Source organism: Hakea prostrata, chromosome 4 (genome assembly GCF_041222555.1).
Source record: "Hakea prostrata isolate BN-2017 chromosome 4, UWA_Hpros_2, whole genome shotgun sequence".
In the NCBI taxonomy this organism is placed as follows: Eukaryota; Viridiplantae; Streptophyta; class Magnoliopsida; order Proteales; family Proteaceae; genus Hakea; species Hakea prostrata.
In genome coordinates, this window is record NC_142603.1 from 6,603,373 (window position 1) to 6,620,615 (window position 17,243).

The following is a 17,243-nucleotide window of genomic DNA, read 5'->3' on the forward strand; positions in this document are numbered from 1 at the left end:
ATTAAATCTGAATAGTCCATCATAAACAATTTAGATTTAACTCAATACATTTAATAATAGGATTTATTTACACAGTCGTTCAACCATATTTATGCCTTTATTTTAATAAAAAATTTAGAGAAGTATCTACAAGTTTCAAGTAAATTTTTTATAAAAATAAAAAAACAAATTCAAAAAAATAACTTAATCGGATAATTTTATCCAATCGAATAGAAAATGGTTTTATCATATTCACATGCTATAAGTAATCCGACAGATTCGATTATTCTCACATGGATATGAATGTTGTATATTTACACTCCTATCATAATGTTCCTTGTGCTTTAGTTTTACTTGTGCATAGACAAAGCTTGGAGAAGACTTGGGCTGATGCTATGGACAACAAGGGTGTCAAGGCCAGGGACTCATGGTTAGAGAGATGGGGTTCATAGGATAAGTTTAGGAATTTTATAATTTTACAATATTGTATACCTAAAGTGATAGCTCAAATGACCATTTTCAAAGAGAAGGCATAAAAAATAATCTATTGATAAAGGTCTTGAAATAATACATTTATGGTGGATACACCCTCTTTTAATATTAAAATTCAAGCGACTAGAGTCTAGACCCTTGTAGTGGAAAATTTCAACTACATAGTTGGATTGTTGACACGTGTTTAATTTTGAAGTAAGAACTTTTTAAGTAAGGATAATTCATGTGGGTAAGGGATCTAGATTCTATTAATGTACCGACTCTATACTACATTATTGAACTTATCTTCTCAAATACTTAGGTGCCAGAGTTAGGGGTATTGAATGATTGGAGAGATTTAAAAAACAAATGATAAGAGAATAGGTTGACCATAATATTTTTCACTAAAAACTTAACTCTCAACTCGAATAGCAAACTTCACTCATGTTCAATTTTTAATTTTAATTTTAATGATTTTTTCCTAGATAATTAAAAGTTAATGAGCAAATGTATAAGATTTTTATTTTTCAACCTAAGATTCATCAAGGTCAATTTACAGATTACATCCTTAAGAAAATTATTTTTATAATTATAATTATTTAGATATACAATGGGACTTTGCTCTCTAATCCTAAAAATATCCACAACTCTTAGACGAGAAATGATTGTAAAAATTGCATGAATAAAGAACTTTCATATAATTCTACTCAAAAAAAGAAATTTTTATGTAAAAGATAAAATTAGCTTTTAAACAAAAGAAACATGCAAAAGATAATTACTTAGATGATCCGAGGAAAGAAGAAATAAGCGAACAGTGGAGTGAAGAAGTTGACTGCCCACTCGAGTAATTCATGCTTAAATGGCCTTTTATGGCAGCGAGATAGAAAGTCATTTTGAGTCATACCTTTTATTTTTTTAAGTATATTTCTTCGTTTTAAATGCCATGGTCAAAATAGGAAAATTACTTGGGTGCTGTATAATTAATGTGCGTGTTGCACATTAATTATCCAAATTTTGATCTCGAACATTTATTTTCAAAGAGCATAATTTTATATTTTGTAGAAACAGAGAAGATCACCATTTGCAGCAAGTGCGGATACCTGTAAATGGATAGCCAAAATCTGCCTCCGAATTCGCATTCATATTGGTTTAAGGGTATCCTTATCCAAAAATTTTCTTACCGAAAATATCCGTATCCGTCCACTAAGAAACCGGATTCGGATTTGAATAATTGCTTTTCAGATCGGATAATATTCGGATAAAAAATTATCTTAACATTTTAAAAAAAAAAATGGATGATAATCGGATTCAGAAACCAGTATTCAATAATCGGAAATTAAAAATTTACAATAAAAAATATTAAAAAGTGACAATTATTAATTAATAATCAGATAGTTTATCAGATTGGATTATTATTAGATTTCCGATGAAGTTTCGGATTCGAAATCAAATGCCTAGTCTAAATTTTCGTCGGATTCGGATAACGGATTGCTAATCGGATTCGATTCAGATACTGTATCTAATCCGTTTACAGGTCTATACTAACAGTACTGAACTGAAGTCGAACTCCCAAAATGGTAATGCGGTTTAGTGATACCTCTAACACGTGCCTGAGCATGCGGCTGCACGTGGGAACTACACTCCGAGGCGTATCATAGCATCATCCGTCATGCAAGCCCTGTTGCATTTGGCCTTCTTCCTTCTAATTTCACTCGGACAAGTTTTCGCGGATTTGCTTCCATTTCTTTTGTCTTTTTCTTGGGGGAAGATTATCAATCGTTTATGGTTGTGACTATAAAGGGCGAATTGGAGCGAAATCTTCTTCTGGAATAAGATCACTTGCGAATCAAGGTTTTAAGCTAAGATAGTCGATCGGCAATTCCTGTATATATTCAGTCTGTTTACGTCGAGAGAGAGAAAAAGAGGTGCAGAGGAACTCAAGAACTACGATGCCGAAGAAGATGGGAGTGAATAGCAAAGCCGAAGAGGCTAGGGCGCGCAAGAACGCTACGGAAGCGGATCGCAAGGACCGAGAATCTCGAGAGAAGGAAGATCAGTATTGGAAAGAAGCCGAAGGAAGCAAGTCTCGGGCTGCCAAGAAACGCGAGGAAGAGGCTGAGAAGCGTTCCGAGGCTGCCGCTCGCAAGGCCGAGGCACGACGTCTTGCGGAGTTGGAGGAGAAAGAACTGGAGAAAGCTGGCAAGAAACCTGACAAGAAGGCAAATCGCGTTTCCATCCCTGTCCCCAAGGTTACCGAGGCGGAACTCGAGCGTCGCCGCGAGCAGGAGAGACTTCAGATTCTTCAGCGTTCTGAGGAGGCCAAGAAAAAGCAGAGTCGTACCGCCGATGAAGAGGAATATGATCGCATGGTCCTTGTTTCTAACACCAACCGTGATGATTCCATTATTGAGGCTCACTCCGTTGAGGAAGCTATCGCTCGGATTGCTGTAACTGACGACCTTCCTGTCGACCGCCATCCCGAGAGGAGACTCAAGGCCACCTTTAAGGTAACCTTACCCTTTTCTTCCCCTGGAATTCAGTAACTTTGCTTTGAATGAACTTAGATTCATCTTAGGAAAATTCATGAGTTGAATTTGTTTTCCTTGTTGCTTCATTAGGTTACTTCTTAGTAGGGGATACTGTTGTCTTTTTTTTTTTTTTTTTTTTTTTTTGGGGGGGGGGGGGGTATCTCCTTCGTGGTAGTGTAGTGTATCATTTTTTGGTCGATTGCATTCCCAACCAGACCAGTGTGGGGGCTGTCCCTGCAAGCCAGCTCTATGTTTGGGTTCCAAGGAGGATCTAATGTAGGCCTTGATGGATGAAGCTCTGCTGCAATTTTAGTCCAGTTCTGTGGTTAGAAATGGGGAACTGAGTTGGTCTTGAAAATAGAAGGTAGGACTCATAATATAAGGGCTGCAAAATAATCCAGCCAGTAGCAGGGTCTGCAACTGGGATCAATTAGGCCTCTGGCAGCTTGATTCAGCCCCTCAATACCACTTCTGTTGGACAATAGATGACTGAGTTTCAGTCCTTCAGTGATAGCAAAGGAGGAGGACAGGGCAGCCACAGTTGTGAAGGTGGCCTTGCATGTAGCCTCAATTGAATGATGGTCAGTTCTTCCAAGATTTCATAGAGAACCAGCTCATATGGAAAGGATAGGTTTGGGAAAGGGTTAAGTTAGGATCTTGTGGTTAAAAACTATGTGCTCTTAAATGATATTTAGTGTTAGCAAGGATATGTAGCCCATCCTATAGGATAAAAGCTAAATTCCTTGAAATGGGAAACTGGGGTCTATAGGTATTAGAATGGGTTGAAACTTTGGAGGGAACATACATAATAATATAGGGATATGATCCCCCAAGTTTGGTTGGGTTTGGATGGTTAAATTAGAAGGATGTGAGGGTCCTTAAAAAGGGTGAAGTGAGTGTAGGCTTCCAAAGACCTGGATGGGGAGCCTTACTAATGCTTGGATTGAATGGAATGCTTCTTGAGGGTTGTCTATTTAGCCATAGCAACGATTTGGCTTCACTTCACCAATGACCTCAATGAGATATACAACTCTTGGACCTTTGCTGACCAAAGTTGACATAAAGGAATAGTTGCAGCAGCAACACATACATAAAAAGCACTTAAAACTTGGAGGAAAGATAATCTATCAATTAATTATTGTCTATTCTAATCAATGGAGAACTATCTATAACCTTATATAAGAAGTCATAGTGAAATTAGGACTTAAAAACTGACTTAAACTAGGAAATAGAAAGTAATTGACTTAGACTCTTAAAATTGAAATAAGACACAAGAAAAGGCATTCTTCCCTTAATGCTTAAGTTGGGCAGAATTTACATAATTAGATCGATTCTAACTGAAATTCGTACTTGCTAAATTTTTCGGTCCATAAAATAAGCCCATGATGGCACAAATATATTAAACAGAGGCCTGACAACTATATCTATCAACGCTAAGTTGATCTCAAAGGGAGATAGGCCAATTCGGTGTTGGATTTGCATCAGCCTTCCTTGCTTATGTTCAGCAAGAGCAGGTCTTATTGGTAATGGTAATGTGATCAGTTTTACCACGATTGTTGCAGCAACTCTCAATTGCAAACTCTGAGTGAGTAGGAACCGGTTGAGATTGGGGATAATTATGAAGGAGAAGAGGTAGAAATGGGAGATAAGTGGATTCGGCAATTTGTTCTCTCAGCCGTTCAAGGGTTTCAACTCTTACTAGCCAGGTCTTTGAGCCCTTCATGTCATAGTCACAGAACTGGAGAATGGAACTTTCATAGGCAATCACAACTCAATTTAATAATCGTGGGAGCCTCTATGAGCTGTTACATGTAAATATATTCAGAGGATGAGTCACACCTAAGGAAACAAAATGCAAATCTCTTATATAGCTGGGACTTGCTTTACAAGTATTAAACTGAATTAGAAAGGCTGCATTATGAAGTTTCTAAAACAAAAATTAGAAACAAAATAATTTTAAAGTATAGAACGAACTAATTCCTAAATCCCCATGCATGGACAAAATGTGACCTTCTAAAAAGGTCTTCATATGATCCGGTCTACGGCTGAATAGGATCTTCTAATACAATTCCACCAAAGCGAAATAAGTTTCTTTGAAGCTGTTCACCTTGAACAATGTTTTGGTCTCTGTTTCTTTATGTTTTGTCGTACATCACTAATTCAATAGGTTTAATGCCATTATTATGATTACTTATGAAATTTTTTTGAGTATTATGAGTTATGACAAGTAAGCTGTTAGCTTTTGGTTGGCCTGTGACATTTCTATCCTGCTGGTCTTATTGCAACTCTGAAATGACTGCTTGGTTCCTCCATGAAGTTGTAAAGTGGCTGCTTGAATTTGTAAGAGAACACTGGCTGTCTGATGTGGGGATACCCAAATCCAGAATCCATGTTAATGAGAGGAATATGAAATTCTCAGTGGTAATTAATTATTTTAAAGTTGGAACTATAATAGACAGTAAGGATTCACAACTTTAAAGGGCTTCATTCAATAGAGTATTATTAGGTGAACCTATGAAATAGAAAAAGCAATGACTAGGAACATCATAATTGTAATGGTACTTATAATTATTGGGAGCTTTATATGTTAGGTCTCAGTAAATGGATTCATGGTCTGTTTTTTTGTTCTTTTCTTTTTTTTGGGTGCGTGTGTGTTGGGGGGGGGGATGGGGGATGGGGGGTTCGGTTGGAGCGCTTTCAATCCCAAGTTGGTCTGGTCTTCGTTGAGCTACAGAGCATGTATTGAGAGTTGAGGCTGGATTCTGTTCCTTGATGGTTCAAAATCTATTTGGCAATTTATCCTCAATGAAACATATTAGTTGGGAGCTGTATTCAGGTATTCTTGCCCTCAATGTCACTTAAAATTGATTGATGTGCCCCCCCCCCCCCTTTTTAATAAGCGACATGGGCCCTTTGAAAAGCTTACTCCAATTTTTGTTTCTGTTTTTTAAAATTTTTTATTATAATTATTAAAGAATGAAACAGAATGGTTGTTCTTGTCAGCAATTAAAGACAGCATTGAGGACCTTGCGAGTGCTTGTTTTTATATATAAAGCATGGAATGCCAAGTGGTTTTGTCAATCCTCTCGCAGATTTCTCTATTAAATTTTCAAGGTTTGTGATTTTACTGATGAAGTACAGAGGTCAAAAAAGAGCCTCAATGTATGAGTTGTGATTTGAAGCATGAAAGAGAACAACACCCAATTACCTATTCACAACCTTACAAATCTGTAAATTTTATTAGGACTTTATAGATTCGACTGCTTTTCAAGGATTATACATTTCTTGCTCTTTTAAAAGATGAATATGCAGTTAAAAATCCTATATATAGTTTATAATGACTTGCACACTTGAAGAGTGGATTATCTCCATTGTGGTTGCTGGAAACTAACTCAATTGCTTTTAGGTACAGTGTATTTTGTCTTTAATTTATGCATTTCCCTGGTAAGGATTTTGGTAGCTTGTCACTGCACAATGCTGATATCTTCAGTAATTTGTCCTGCTTTTCAGTGTGTGTGATGAGAGGGATTTTGGTTGCAACAGATGAGTTGCTAATAGGTTTTATGCTAGTTAGTTTCTAGTGCCCCCCCCCCCCCCCCCCAAAAAAAAAAAAAAAAAAAAAAAAAGCGTGCCCTTTTTTCCCTTCTCACCCCAGAAACCAAAATAATAATAATAATGATGTTAAATAAATAAATATAACAAATATAAATTAAAGTTTAAAAAGAAAAACCAATCCAACCGCAAAAAAGGAGAAAAATTAGTGAGTCTGTTTAATTTTTCTAATGGTGCTGCTGGTCAATTCCTTTTAGTTCTTGGTCCTTGTCCTTGTATCTGTTAGAATTTTCCTTGTTGTGTTAGCTGTTTTTCTAACTTCCAATTTGCATATAGGCATTTGAAGAAGCTGAGCTTCCGAAATTAAAGGAAGAGAAACCGGGTCTCACTCACAACCAATACAAGGACATGATATGGAAGCTGTGGAAGAAATCGCCTGACAATCCTCTTAACCAGGTATGTCTTAAAGCAGAGGATGCGATAACTTGTCTTCTTGTTCTTTATTGTTGCCTGTTATTAAGTTTCTGCCATCAAATTCCCTTGCTAAGTTGAGGTCAGTGCTTATTTCTGGCTACTATTCAGGTTGGTCTCTCAACCCCATTGAAAATTATGGTGGAAATTTGACTTCTTTTGAGGATCTTGATGCAATTGCTTTAGCCTGGCTGGACTGGCATGGCTTATTTTGGAGGCCTAAACCAAGAACTGGTCTTAACCAGGCTGGTAGCTTTCGTAGAAAGTTTTTAATATTTCGTTTTATTTTATTTCTACGGGTGGATAGATTACGTAGGATAACCTTGGTAGTTTCCCTTTCTTAGTTCTGGCTTAGTTTGTTAATTTATTCCTAAAGTTGTTGGGTTTATAGTTTTATGCAAGGGTGCTATTTCTTTGAAGTTGCGTGATATGGTAGAAAAGATTGGCCTGAAACTGAATAGATTGGAGTGTGACTGAAGTTTTTAGATGCTATTTGGGTTGTGTCTGTGAGATTGGTTCTTTCCTCTTTTGTTCCATTGTTTTCTTCTTGTTCTTCACTTATTCATTCCGCTTTCCCATTTGGATATTTCTTTTACTGTAAGAGCCTGAGGGCTCATTTCTATGATGAATGCCGTTGCTTCAATGTAGCTACTGTGACTGAGACTTGGGTAAGGGTGGGAAATCCTTGGGGTTGGTAGAATTCTGATCTAGACCTTCTGGTAGGAAGCCAAAAGGGATTCGCTTCCTATATATGCTTTGTATTTGTTCTCAATGGGATCCCATCCATAAAAGTGGTCTAATTTCTTGTTTATTTATTTATTTATTTTCCTTCTGAGATTTTGTACTTATATATATGGCTTTACGACTAGTTTGTGGCATTAAAAAAAAATGTTTAGCAAAAGGTTTTGATAGCTGAGCTATCTTGAATTTTGAGCAATTTAGGTGTATTATTAAATATCATATCACAAAATGTTGTCCAATGAATCTGATGTGCAAGTTTCATCTCATGCTGCTTCTATCTTCCTCTCTAGATGCATGCCAAGAAGAGAAAAAAGGGGGGGGGGGAAGTAACTAACTGTTGATACTTCTCAAGCCGATGGCTGTTAAATTCAATTGTTCAAAACTATTGAATAATTGCATTAGAGCTGGAAGTGGTGAGATGCGATATACATGGCTTAGGCCTTGTATATAATATGGCCTCAAATATAGCTCATCTGACTGGGAGGCAATGGTTGATTAAGGGTTGTTGTTGTTATTGTATTGAATAATTGCAATAGAAGTATCAGAAAAGTTTTTCAGAATGAAAAATTGGTTATCTTATTGCAGAACCTCTTTTTTCCCTCCAACTATTCGGTGCTAATTGTTACTTCTTTCTAGGTTTAGTTTATGGATTGTCAAAAGAGACCTATAGAAGACTTTGTTGCCTATGTATAAATAAATTCATAGTCGATTGAAATTGAGGAATATTATAGTTATCCTCAATAGCATCTTTCAAGACTAGCCTAAAGTTCAGAATCTCAAGAACCTCTGGTAGTTCTTTTAGCTATGAAGCTTAAATGTGATTGTGTAGAGTTGGAATTATTTCTCTACTGTTCTTATGGCCTATTTGACTTGGGCAGTTGGGTCATGATTGGATTCCCAGAAGGTAGGTCTAAACAAAGCTCTATCATTCTACAGGCAGGAGACTTCTAAGGATGGTGGTTTGTTCATGGGGATTTCATTTTGACTGGTTGGTCAGTATGAATTAAAAAATTAGAACATTGGACCACTAGGTGTTCATTTTGAATCACAATAATTTCTAATGAGAGGCTATTTAGATAAGAGATCCATAAACACCTTAGTCACCTGCTTATTGAGCCTATTTGTTCTGCAACTGGTGCATCTTATTTCATGCAATCTACTGTCTGGATCCAAGGACCAGACTGTCAGCGTCTCATGGCAAATGCTAGGGAGGTCTTGACTCTGGGTCTTGAATAAGAACATTGGACGCATTCAGGTTCATGAAGTTAACCTACATTTAAATCGAAATGGCAGTTCTGGCATTGGGTGCCCTACATGGTGAGGAGAAAATTTTCAGTTTCCACAGGTTAGATTAGAGAAATGGTATTATCTTTTTAACAAGGTGATGGTTCTATTAAGCGAATGCAGTGTGATGAAATTGAACCATTTGGAACTGCAAGCTGCACTCTCTTTAGTGATACATCTAGTAAGTTTTCATATATTGGAAAGCAAAGATAGTATTAAACAAACCAAGTGGTTAGCCTGTGGATTGAAGTGTGGGATGTAGAGCAGCAATTTTTGCTCGTCTGGAGTACTCATCGCTTAAATTGCTGGTGCAGCAATGAAAATGCAAATTCTTGCTAAATAACCAGGCTTGTAGAGATTCACAGCGTATGGTTGTTATATGGTGGAATAATTTGTTTCAAAATTCTTGATCAATATGTACTGCTTATTAATTGCTTCTTGTGATTGGGATTATGCATCAAGTTCTTTGTGTTATTGCTGGGGACTCACTGAAGAACTATGGTTTGCAGATTAAGGAGTGATCTTTGATGCATCTCAAGTTAGAATGAGCTAGCAATTTTTCCGGTGGTGTTTCTGTCGCGACAGTCAATACACTACTACCTCTGTGTTTCGAAAAGTGTTAGTAACCTCCCACATATTCTAGATTTTTGGATCTGCAGAGTGGGAGATATCTGATCCTCCCTGTTTACCTGGACTCGCTTTCCGATATTAGTTCCATCACTCTTTTGGAATAATATTACCCTTTACACCAAATATGTGCAGCTAGTAATTACTTTCAGTAGGGTTTGCATACGGAGTTGGAAAGATAGCATGAGATATTGATGAACCATTTATATTGTTTCACTTGGCTGTATTCGTTTGTAAGGGCACTAAATCCTTCTATCTGCTGATTGGAACAGAAAATGCAAGGCAATGTGTTGCATTAGCTGTAAGTATTCAACCCAAACATGCCCCACCCGCTTTCCCCTCTCTTTCTCTTCCTTTTCCTGTCATTATAGGACTTAAGCACTGATACTATGATGAACCTGAATTGTCTGATGCTGGTGTGTGTGGACATGATTTGTGGGCTGCTGAGGTCTCATCTTACTGCATGTTTAATGCTGTTTAAGCAAAAATTATGCATGGAGCCATTACAAATATCGTCTCTTCTAAGTTAAGTGGAGCATTTGTATGATTTTTTTATGTGAAATAACTGATGAATGAAAAGATTTCTGTGCTTGGTTTGCTGGGAATGGCGGAGTCAGTCGTCTCCCTTTGGACCTTGCTTCGGTGCTGTGCATTGATTGTCATGCGAAACAATTTGAGCTGTTGGATTGAGATCTCGACCAAAATTTAGGATCTGACGGTCAGAAATTTCATTTGACAGTAGGCAGTTTCGTCTCCCTTCCTTGGATTTACGGTCGTTTATTACTTATAGAACGGATCCTTTGGGTAGCAGGTTGTGTTAGAGTCATACTAGTCTTCGGTCAAATGAAAAAAGGAGGTGGGCCAAGGATACCGTACTTCCAGGAAGCCTACTCGTAGATCTGGCCCACATGGGGCAATGCCCACATCTCACGGCCCGGATTCTACACGTAAGTGTGGTTTTCTCCCCGTGTGGTCTATAACCAATTATTAAATATTTTGTGTCTAAATTCTTAAAGGGGTCCCGGTTAATTGTTTTCAATAATGATTTATAGAGATTGTCCTTTAAGCGTGACCCATAGTTCTTTTAAACTTGAGACTCTAGTGACTCTAGTCGTAGACAAAAATTATGAACTTAGACTGCAGTTTTAGACAAAAATTAAAGAACATATATAATCTTTAACATTAATTTTTTTTTTTTAAAATTTTTATTACAAGATCATTTCTCTTTGTGTTAAAAGATCTATTATTCTTTGCATTTGATGGTTTCCGTTTTGTTGCAAACTGTGAATTACCACCATAATGTTAAAAACCACTTTACCAAGAATATAGAGAGTGGAAGATCCTTATCTTTTGGAGTTTTTTTGAGTTTTTTTTTTGGTGTTCCGAGTTTGTTTTGCTGGTGACACCCACTTTAGGGTGCAACTTAGGCACCCCTTAAGTGAAAAAATTGCTGGACCCTCAATTTGACTAATTTCAAAATTACTTATTACCTTGTTGGAGAATAGTTTTGATTCGGTTAGGGTCTGTTTGGTTACATGAGTTTGGAGATTTCAAATCTATGGAGTTATAATTTGTAAAATTAGATGTTTGGTTGTCGAATGAAATCTATGGATTCATCCTAAAAAACTATTTGATCGACGTGATTTTTGTGAATGTGCTAATGTATAACTTTTTTGAAATCTCTAGATTTCACCCTTTACCCATAAATCTACAGATTCACGTTTTTAGTGTAAAAAGGTGAATCTCTAGATTTCATGAATCTAGAGATTTTTACAATCAAACGGGTATAATTCTCAGATTCATGAATCCAGAGATTTGAAATCTCTGGATTCATGTAACCAAACAGACCCTTAATAAATGACCATTTTGTCTATTAGTGTAGTGTTTGGGGAAGATCTCAAAAAACTATTATTATAAACTGTTGGAATGGTGAGAATCTTTTAGTTACCCCCACCCAAAAAAAATAAAATAATGGTGAGATTTTTTTGGATCCCTTAATGATGTGACAATTTTTTAGATTCAATGGTTGTGATTATAAGGGTTCGGAAGATTACAGTTGTCTGAATCTACAGAGTGTGCTTATCATTTACTATGATTGATATTTGTCATCTTTGTGCGGTTTTCACTTTAATGCGCAACTCTGTGCTACCGATGGTCAAGATCAAAATCTCAATCGTAGACGGCAGGTGTTGCGCATTCAAGTTCAATATGTCCTAATAATTCGGACTCAAATTGCGATTTGTAGATTGATTTTTTTTTTTTTTTACGGAAAACACTTACAAATATTAGTTAGAGTCCCATTACTATCAATCTTATGACTAGATGCTGTTATAGTTAAATAAACAAACCAAAGTTGTAGATTAAGTCATCTTGTGGCATTTCCAATCGGAATGGGCTAGCAATTTTTCTGTTGGTGTATCTATTCGATCGGTCGACAAAAGACTAGATCCAAGTGTTGAAAGGGTTAGCAATAATCTCCCATATATTCTAGATTTTAGTATTTACAGAGTGGGAGAAAAAATATATATATATATATATATATATATATATATATATATATATATTGGTATGAGGTTCATCTGGGCCAACTTAGGTGCACCTCGGTTACGTCTTCAGAGGGAGCTTTGTCGTCTGCAAGGGTTGAACCCATGACCTCTCCATGAGTATGTAGGTTGATCTTGGGCCAACTTAGGTGCACCTCGGACACGGACGCTTCGCATTGAGGCGAGTTTGTCGCCCAGATTTTGAACCCCTCCCCATTCGTAAATAAACTCTTCATTTTCATCACAACCCCGCATTGAGCGACTGGAAATTTTCGACCCTCCCCATTTTTAAAATAAACTCTTCATTTTCATCACAAATTGAACTAAATGAAAGATGGATGTTGAAAACCGAGGTAGCCTGTTGGTGATGGGTGTAAATCTGGGGTAATTGGCAGTTAAATGAGAAGAAAAAGTAAACGGCCCCCTGATATGAAATCCATCGATTGATGTTGAAAATCCAATTACCAATGTACCTTGCGTCGCAACATTTGATGGAATTCTACTGTGTTAAACAGCGGTTTTACTTCAGTGTAAATGCGCAATTACTCGACCGTTTAGAGAAACGGAGATCTTGACAGTAAGCAGCAGGTGCTTAAACGAGTCACGTTCAACACTTTAAACAGTGGAGACCACAGGAAAAGTAATCATTGTTAAAATTTTGATGCATATTTCCTAGCTGGGCTCGTGAAATTCTTTTGGGATCCCTCAGTAAGAGCTGTCTGTCCATTGAGATGAAACAAAACTGGTTACTTGTTGAAGTTAAATGTGATGGGACAGTTCCTCCTCTTCAGTCGTAATCGTAGTAGCATAAGAATCGAGAATGGCCATCAGTGTTACTGTTACCAGTGACGAGTTATATTCTTGAATTCTGCAATGGGTTTGATGCCTTTTGGAAACTGGAATTCTTTTCTCAGCGATGGTTGGAACAAGTTCAAGTATCACTTGCAGCATTGCATCGATTCTCGGTGCAAAGAAGACAACAAAGAAGAACAAAACAATCGTGGTTGGCTTGAAAGCTCACAACCGTAGTAGCGAAGTGCTTCGGCGTGTACTTAGTGAGATGGTCAGCCCTGGTGATACCGTGGTAGCTGTTCATGTACAGGAGGAGAGTAGGGACAAATTCGATTTGAACAATTTTCAGATCCATGAAGATCTCTCCAGATCAAACCAGGTCTGAATCGTAATTGAATTTGCATTCGACTAGTATACTTCGTTTTCAAAATCAGTTCGTCTAACCTTGTTTACGGCAAATGCATTCTTCAGGTGGAGTTCCAAGTCAAGGTCTGTGCTGGTGAGTCCTTCATTGCCGTTCTAACCCATCAAGTAAGACTGCAATTCGCCACAGAACTTGTGCTTGGGTGCAGCACAACACGGTACTGTGACCTAATTACATAGAGAAAACCTCTCTGTTCTCTCTCTCTCTCTCTCTCACTTCTTTCTCTTACACTTTTATTACAGGCCTGAAGAAGACTCCATTATTCCTCCTTGCTTGAAACGATTGCCTCCCACATGCTTGCTACTAGTTCTAAGCAATGTGGGGAAAGTACTCGTCCGAAAGTCAGGAACTTCACAAGAAGGCTCTCTGAGTTCCATTCGGCAGACACAATCTTTGAAGACGTGCTCTTCCTCTGTTACTAGGTTAGAACCCGGCCAGAAGTCCCCCAAGCGGGGAACGAAGCAGTCTTCCTCAGAGATAGCCCATGCTGATTTATTAGTTCAACGAATAAAAGACAAAGTGCAAATTCCTGCTACAATGGAGCATAGCCATCTTCAAAGAATAGCTAATTTAGAGGCTAAGGGAGCCTGCAAGAGGTTCACTCCAAATGAACTACGTAGTGTGACAAATGAATTCAGCCCCCAGATGCTGATAGGAGGAAGTGGCCATGGACAGGTATATAGAGCACAGCTAGGAGATGACAGGACTGCAGCTGTCAAGGTTCTCAATGTTAGACATGGGTCTGGAGAGAAGCTTCTTCATGAGGTGAAGATTTTGAGTGAGTTAAACCATAAGCACATAATTCGACTCATTGGGTACTGCTATTGTAAAGAGATGCACTCAGTGGTTTATAATCTCATACAGGGGAGCTTGAAACAGAAGTTTAATCACCTAACATGGAATGAGAGAATGAAAGTTGCAGTTGGGTTGGCAAAAGCACTGGAATACCTCCACCATTCCTGCACCCCTCCAATTATACACATGAATGTGAATTCCTCAAACATTCTTCTTTCTCTTAATTGCCAACCTCAGGTATGTTAAAGCTGTTCGAAATTCCTACTAGCAAATAGCAATGCATGCGAGCTCATGTCAAGCCCATGTAAACATAAGTCAAACTGAATTTCAGTTGATTTTTCAGCTTCTCACAAACCTTTTTTCATATTTGGCAATTTTCCAAGTAGTCCAAGATTCCTGTGTAAAACATAACAGTCTTGTACGATTGGCACCATCATCGACTTTTTTTTATAACAGAAGGTGGTTCCCTTTGATTATATTTCATCAATCTTCTCTGCTCAAATTTTGGTTTATCCCTGTTAGAACCTGAATTTTTTACTTCAATGAACTTTTGCTTTGTCTTTTCAATCAAACTTCTCTCGTAAATGAGAACTCATTATCAAGGAAACTTATGGTAGTTGCCATCTAACCGTGAAGATGCTGCATATTTCTGGGTCTTCTCTGTCTAATGGAAAATTTCAAGTTCAGTACTAGTCTTCCAAATCACTCAACATCTCGTTTTTTTTAATTCCTCCAGCTGTCAAATTTTGGAGAAGCTAAAGTATATGATCAACCTGAGCTGCCTTCAGCATACAGAAAACCAGTCCACATGCATAGGACGTTTGGGTACTTGGCACCAGAGTACATCATGTATGGGAAGGTTGATCAGAAGACAGATGTGTACTCTTTTGGCGTAGTGCTTTTGGAATTGATCACTGGAAGAGAGGCCACTGATAGAGATCATAAGGCTAACAATGAAAGTTTAGTGCCTTGGGTAATACAATAATTTCCCGAGTGTCTCTTTGAAATCCAATGGAAATCCTTCAATGATTTAGTGAGCCTTAACATCTACATAGCATTCTTTGTGATTTGCAGGCAAGGTCTTTACTTTGCCAAGGACTATGGGAACGATTAGTAGATCCTTACTTGCAAGAAGATTACAACAAGGAAGAAATGCAGAAGATGATGACTGCAGCAAGACTATGCCTCATGCATTCATCCTCTAGAAGGCCATCAATGAAAGTGGTATGCAATCTTTTCTTCTTGAGGTTGAACCTCTTACTGCTTTGAACTCTTCTCTAAACAAGATACCAAAAGAAAATCAACAACATTTTTGACTATTTCTTCCTTGTTCCACAAATATACCACAAAATATCTGACACTCTGCTAGTGTTGTCTGGATATTGACATGGAATCAGAAACCTAGTACATTTAAAGAAATTAGAGTAAATTAGGAAATTCTTTTCTCATGGAATATATTAGTCACATCTCTATTAAATTTACCATATATAAACTTTTTCAGAAAAAACAAGGACTTATAATTGTAAGAGATGTTCACTGCTGCTAAACGAAAGGAAACATAAAAAGAGGGGAAAATTAAAGCATCACCCCAGTCCAATGCATACATCATAATAGGAGTCCACCGACTGAAATTCTATTATCTTGGTTCTAAGGCCAAAGAACCAGGCTGTGAATATTGGCTTATGTATGAATTTTCTAGAAAGAGTTCTATCCATTTTTCACATGGGTCGGCAACCATGACTCTGTACTATTGTTAGATTTCATCAGTTTTAGTCCACTTTCTTCAATGTCAGAAGTACAGTTCCAACTGTGCAGCCAAGTGAAACTAAGACATCTGGCAACAGAGATCACCTGTATCTCCAGTTTAAAATCTTATTTTCAACTATAATCATCAGTAAATTAGTTAAGAGTTCATAATCATACTTTGCACACTCTAAATTCTTCACACAAAAGAAAATCTTGTTCAGACTCTTTAGCTTTGATGCTCTTCTCCCCTCCCCTTTGCCTCTTTTTTTGGTATGTAAATGGTTCTTTAATGCTTGACAGATTCTGAAGTTGTTAGAAGAGCAAGAGTATTGGCTGCAGCGCAAAGGCAGAGAAGAGTTCTTAAATTGGATTGGCTCGAGAGGCAAATCCCATTTATCAAAGCATTAGGGAGATACGCAGCTGGATTACAATTATTGAAGACATGTAGTAACTATCAAGCCAATGTACAACTCATCATGATAGAAGTATCAGGAATACACCTGGACTAAAGCACACAAGTGGTAATTTTGTCGTGGAAGTCAATGTCTACAACACCTTGTTTCAGTGTTCATACATAAAGTATGTATACTTTCTACCAAAATGAAACATTACAAGTAACAACCTTAACCAAGGCTATAACATGTATACAATATATTTTCTTCATTTGATTACACTGCTGTGAGAAAGAAGTGATCTGGGGAAGAACAACTTTACCTACAAAATATATCACATGCACATGCAATATGGCCCTAGAATGGATGAAATTTCCATCTTCAATATGGAATGCTTTGAAGATAGCAATTTGCTACATTCCATTGCATGTTCTTAAGTATCCAAATTCTTATCCAATTGTGCAATGACTGCTACTGAATCTCTGCTATCATTCTCCTAACCACAACTTTAAGTCCTTATTAATGCCTTTCATACCAAAGCATTTGCTTTGCGAAAAATACTGTACTTCATAAGATTTTCACACTCATCCTTTAGTATATTATGCAGCACTGCTTTTGGATGTTTTCTTACCTAATCCACATCAGGCTGGTTGTAATGAGAGTGTATTCCCTTTGCAGGTGATCAATTTGGTTTATATATTTGGACCATCAGATTGAATGTGTCACAGTGAGGCATGAAACATCGGTGGGTAATTAGCAAAAGTAGTAGTATATTATATTGGTGAACTATTCATGTATAAAGTACAAACCAGGTTTAAAAAAGAATCTGGTCCTTAATTTTCTAAACAATGAGAAATTTAGGTTACGTCTCATTATTTTTTTCTATTATTTTTTGGAT

General features: G+C 37.3%; 2 protein-coding genes across 2 annotated transcripts; both read left to right on the forward strand.

Annotated features, from left to right (window-relative positions):
- The first annotated feature begins 2,122 nt into the window (after positions 1–2,122).
- LOC149017438 (coiled-coil protein) lies at positions 2,123–10,804 on the forward strand. The gene is made up of 3 exons (XM_089151781.1): positions 2,123–2,957; positions 6,867–6,986; positions 9,536–10,804. Exons 1-3 carry the CDS (start codon positions 2,400–2,402, stop codon positions 9,545–9,547), a joined length of 690 nt encoding a protein of 229 aa, XP_089007907.1. The 5' UTR covers positions 2,123–2,399; the 3' UTR covers positions 9,548–10,804.
- Positions 10,805–12,642: 1,838 nt separating this feature from the next.
- On the forward strand, positions 12,643–17,020 carry LOC149017439 (putative serine/threonine-protein kinase PBL21). The gene is made up of 6 exons (XM_089154171.1): positions 12,643–13,367; positions 13,460–13,569; positions 13,655–14,444; positions 14,944–15,180; positions 15,282–15,431; positions 16,254–17,020. The coding sequence occupies exons 1-6, from the start codon at positions 13,113–13,115 to the stop codon at positions 16,359–16,361; spliced, it is 1,650 nt and encodes a 549-aa protein (XP_089010297.1). The 5' UTR covers positions 12,643–13,112; the 3' UTR covers positions 16,362–17,020.
- Positions 17,021–17,243: the final 223 nt, after the last annotated feature.

Coding starts and splice junctions, on each gene's coding strand:
- LOC149017438 (XM_089151781.1), top strand. CDS start 2,400: ATGCCGAAGAAGATGGGAGTGAATAGCAAAGCCGAAGAGGCTAGGGCG. Junction 2,958..6,866: donor GACTCAAGGCCACCTTTAAG/GTAACCTTACCC, acceptor ATTTGCATATAG/GCATTTGAAGAAGCTGAGCT.
- LOC149017439 (XM_089154171.1), top strand. CDS start 13,113: ATGGTTGGAACAAGTTCAAGTATCACTTGCAGCATTGCATCGATTCTC. Junction 13,570..13,654: donor CTTGGGTGCAGCACAACACG/GTACTGTGACCT, acceptor CTTTTATTACAG/GCCTGAAGAAGACTCCATTA. Junction 14,445..14,943: donor CTCTTAATTGCCAACCTCAG/GTATGTTAAAGC, acceptor TAATTCCTCCAG/CTGTCAAATTTTGGAGAAGC.